General features: G+C 39.5%; 1 protein-coding gene across 1 annotated transcript; it reads right to left on the reverse strand.

The window, feature by feature from the left end:
* Positions 1-1,408: 1,408 nt before the first annotated feature.
* On the reverse strand, positions 1,409-3,476 carry LOC120194278 (L-type lectin-domain containing receptor kinase SIT2-like). The gene has a single exon (XM_039196632.1). It carries the CDS (start codon positions 3,443-3,445, stop codon positions 1,409-1,411), a length of 2,037 nt encoding a protein of 678 aa, XP_039052563.1. The 5' UTR covers positions 3,446-3,476.
* Between the last annotated feature and the right edge of the window lie 444 nt (positions 3,477-3,920).

Consider the following 3,920-nt stretch of genomic DNA (forward strand, 5'->3'; position numbering starts at 1 on the left):
TTCACGCCATTCAGATCGATTCCTACGTGCTTGTCATCTAATATTACCTGAGGGAAGACTGAACATGGTACCAAACTCAACAGCAAAGAAATGGTTGGAAGAGTTCCAATTGGTGGACTCATTAACCAGCCCCAAATATCGACTTGCAGCAGCATGGCTGAAATCCGTTGATTCTGCTATGACAAAGTCAATGCCATGGCCACTAGCTTCTTTCGATCCAGGAACAATGGCTATGACGAAGTTCGTCGAGAAGGAAAGAGATCGAGCCAACGTTGATGGAGAGGAAGTGGTGAAGTTCACGGGAGATGGATAGAAAGCATAGCCAATTTGCAGTCTTGAGGTGTTGATTAGAGAAGATGTTGGAACTCCCGTAAAGTTGCAAATTAGCATGACCGAAACCATGATTATAAATGAATTGGCCAGGATCTTGAGCCTTTGCGATGGGAATCACAGCCAGGCATGAAAACAACCACAAATGAAGATACGTAAAAGCAGCAGCCATTAGGAAAAGATCATCGAAAAGCTTCCACTGCAGTGGTCGGTGAACCTGCATTACCTTTTTATTCATTTCCTAGTGCAATAACTTGCTGCAATATATCCAATGAATTCGTCAAGAAGGATAATCAGTCGATGATCTTGAGTTTAAAAGGTTCAGTAAACACAACCTGCAGGTTATTCAGTATACACATTCTTATTTATTCAATACGTGTATATGTAATTTTAAAACCACACCGTAAATGCATGTCTGAATATACAATAGAAATTAATATAAAATGTGAAATTTTTAAAAAGATACAAGAGGTTATATAGGATTATCCCATATTTAATGTTCACATGTTGTTATTAGAAAATTAAAATCTTAATTAGAAAAATTTTAAAGGATTAAGTCTGACAATTGGCAAGTTATATTCGTTACGATTTCCTCAAACTTGAACTTTAATCATTTTCGAGATGACAGCACATTGCCGTTGCTATAAAACTAGCATAGAATGGACTTGCTAAAAATAACCCAACTGGCATACCATGGACTCGGCCTAACGTTGACTTAATTATCGAAAGTTTCCAATCCGCTTAAGGTCAAGCATACCTTAGTCATTAAACATTAATACACGAATTTTAAAATACTTTAATTTGAATATCGAATTTTAAGTTGTGTATTAATTTATTACTAGATTTTAACATTAATTTTAATTACGTCGTTGGACCATTAAATTTGAAACATAATGAAGTAGACAATAGTTTCTATCCTTGTGACAATATAAAGATCAGAACCAGAATATAGCATAACATTGACTGGAAGAAGAATATAAACCTGTGTCGAGTTCTACACTGCTGATGTTCATCTCTAAGTTGTCGCAGTTAAATGGCACTATAATCTTCCGTTACAAAGATGATAGACGTTTCGGATTCAACGACCACTGCTGAGTACAGATATGGAGCTAGAAAATGAATTGGCAGAAACAGAATTTTCTTCATACGATGCAGCAAACTCTGATGATGTTACGTTTCCAACTGTTATCGTATCAATTCTAACGCCATCCGGTGGTATCTCAGGCAAGGTACTGTTTCCATCCAAATGTTGTACCATCTGCCTTGTGCTCGGCCTATTTGTAGCTATGGGGCTCGTACAGAGAATGCCTAGTTTCAAAATCAATTCCATTTCGTCTGTCACGTAATCACCGACCAATCTAGGATCGGCGGCATCGAGAATAGATCCTGCTTTCCACAATTCACAGACCCAATCGGCCAAAATAATTTGTTCAGGCTCTAGTTGTGGCTCCAGGGGCTTCCTCCCACATGCTAATTCAAGCATAAAAGTGCCAAAGGCAAACACGTCGGTGCTCGTAGTGGCCTTCCCGGTTCGAGCTAGCTCTGGTGCAATGTATCCCACAGTCCCGACCACACGAGTAGTTGATGGATTTGAGCCATGATCATATAATTTGGCTAGACCAAAGTCTCCTAACCTTCCATTAAAGTTTGCATCTAACAGAATATTGCTAGCTTTTATATCTCTGTGAAGAACAACTTGCTCCCACTCTTCATGAAGGTAAAGCAGGGCAGATGCTACTCCTTTGAGAATCTGAAACCGTTGACCCCAACTTAGGTTTGGCATTGAATTGCTGAATAGGAACTTGTCTAGACTTCCATTAGGCATATAGTCATAGACCAAGAGAAGTTCTCCTTTTCGCCTGCAGTAGCCGAGTAGCTGCACCAAGTTCCTATGCCTTAACCTTCTCATGCTCACGATTTCGGAAACAAACTCCTTCATTCCCTGTCTTGAATCATAGGAGATCCTCTTGACCGCAACTTGTTCTTTCAAAGAAGGTAAAACTCCTCTATAAACCCTTCCAAAACCCCCACTTCCTAGTAGTTCTTTTTCTTTAAAACCTTTTGTTGCCTTATAGAGATCCTTGAAACAAAATCTTTGAGGACCATATTCTTTTTCCCATTCTTCACGTATTTCTTCATATCTCTTCCTTCTTGTAACACATGCAGCACCAAAGATTGTCACAAGCAATGCAACCACAGCTATTAAAGGGATAATAATTTGTAAATTTGAGTTTGACTTCGATTTACTCCGATCAGGAAGTGAAGGAAGCTTTGAGTAGTCCAGGCTTTGTGCTCGCCCAGTTTTATTAAAGCTCCACCCCATAATATACTGGCTACTAGTTAATTCACCAGTTGATGAAGAGAAGCCGACATACATAGAATCCAATAAGACAGTAGAAAGATCAACGGACGTCGATAAAAGTGGTCGGCTTGGCTTGTTGCTTGGCGTAGGGGCAAGTGTTACATTCAGCAGCTTGTTGTCTTCCTCGTAATCGATCCACAGCTGCATTGGATTTCCAGTTAAGAGGTCCAAGCTTTTATTTTCCCCTTCACCGTCTGCAAAGAATGTTGGTGGAGCTGATACCAAGGATCTCAAGTTGTTTACATCAATGCCAACATGACTGCCACTGATATCTCCGAATTCAGTGGTTGGGACGGCGTCTAACTCTACAGCAAACACATGGTTTGAAGAAAGGCCATTGGTTGAAGAATTAAAAAGTCCCAAGTATTGGGTTGGAGCAGCCCCTGGCAGCTCCATGGTAGGTGAGATAGTGAATGCAATACCATGACCAACCCTAGGATTAGTCTCTTCAGCTGGAACAATGGCAAACACGAAGTTGGTCGAAAATGAAAGGGAATCAAAGATGTTAGTTGATGATTTGTTGAACTTGAGAGGAGATGGGAAGAAAGCATGACCAATTTGTCTCTTTGAGGTGTTGGTTAGCTGTAATAGACCATTGGGTTGAATCTCAGCAATCCCATTCAGATGCAGGTTGGATCCATTAAAGCCATTGAAGACGAACTGGTTTTCCACTTGGGATAACACAAACTGTTCTAAACACATGAGAAATGATATCAGGATGGGGATTGATAGAAGAACTGCAGGTGCAGCCATAGGGAGAAGATAATAAAATGGTAAAAAACACGGCAATCTCGTTTATTTATGATAATCTCGTACATTTCAAAGTATTACAGTGAGTCAAGCTTTAATGCAAGTGGGACATTGCAACCTACATAGTCAGTCACATTGGCTGCTTTGAAAAATCCAGGAGAAAGTAATAGTCAAAACAAAGAAAAGAAATGATCATCTACAGAACAGTGCCATCTGTAATGTGTGTTCTCATTTTATGCAATAATTTAAAGAGGAAGATCAAAGTTCAACATTATACTTGAGCAGTTGGTATAGCGTCAAAAAGTAGAAAATGTTGGTCTACATTCAAAGGGGAAGGTTCTTTGCATTTCTTATGCAACAAACTTTCAGAAAGAACAAGAAGGAATCAGAGTTGAATTCGGAGGCAGGTAAATTACGCTTGTCGACATTGAATTTGATTTTTGTATTATTTTCTTAGGACTGACGGGTTGGGAATTTC

This window comes from Hibiscus syriacus, unplaced genomic scaffold (genome assembly GCF_006381635.1).
Source record: "Hibiscus syriacus cultivar Baekdansim isolate YM2019G1 unplaced genomic scaffold, ASM638163v2 tig00116997_pilon, whole genome shotgun sequence".
NCBI classification, from domain to species: domain Eukaryota; kingdom Viridiplantae; phylum Streptophyta; class Magnoliopsida; order Malvales; family Malvaceae; genus Hibiscus; species Hibiscus syriacus.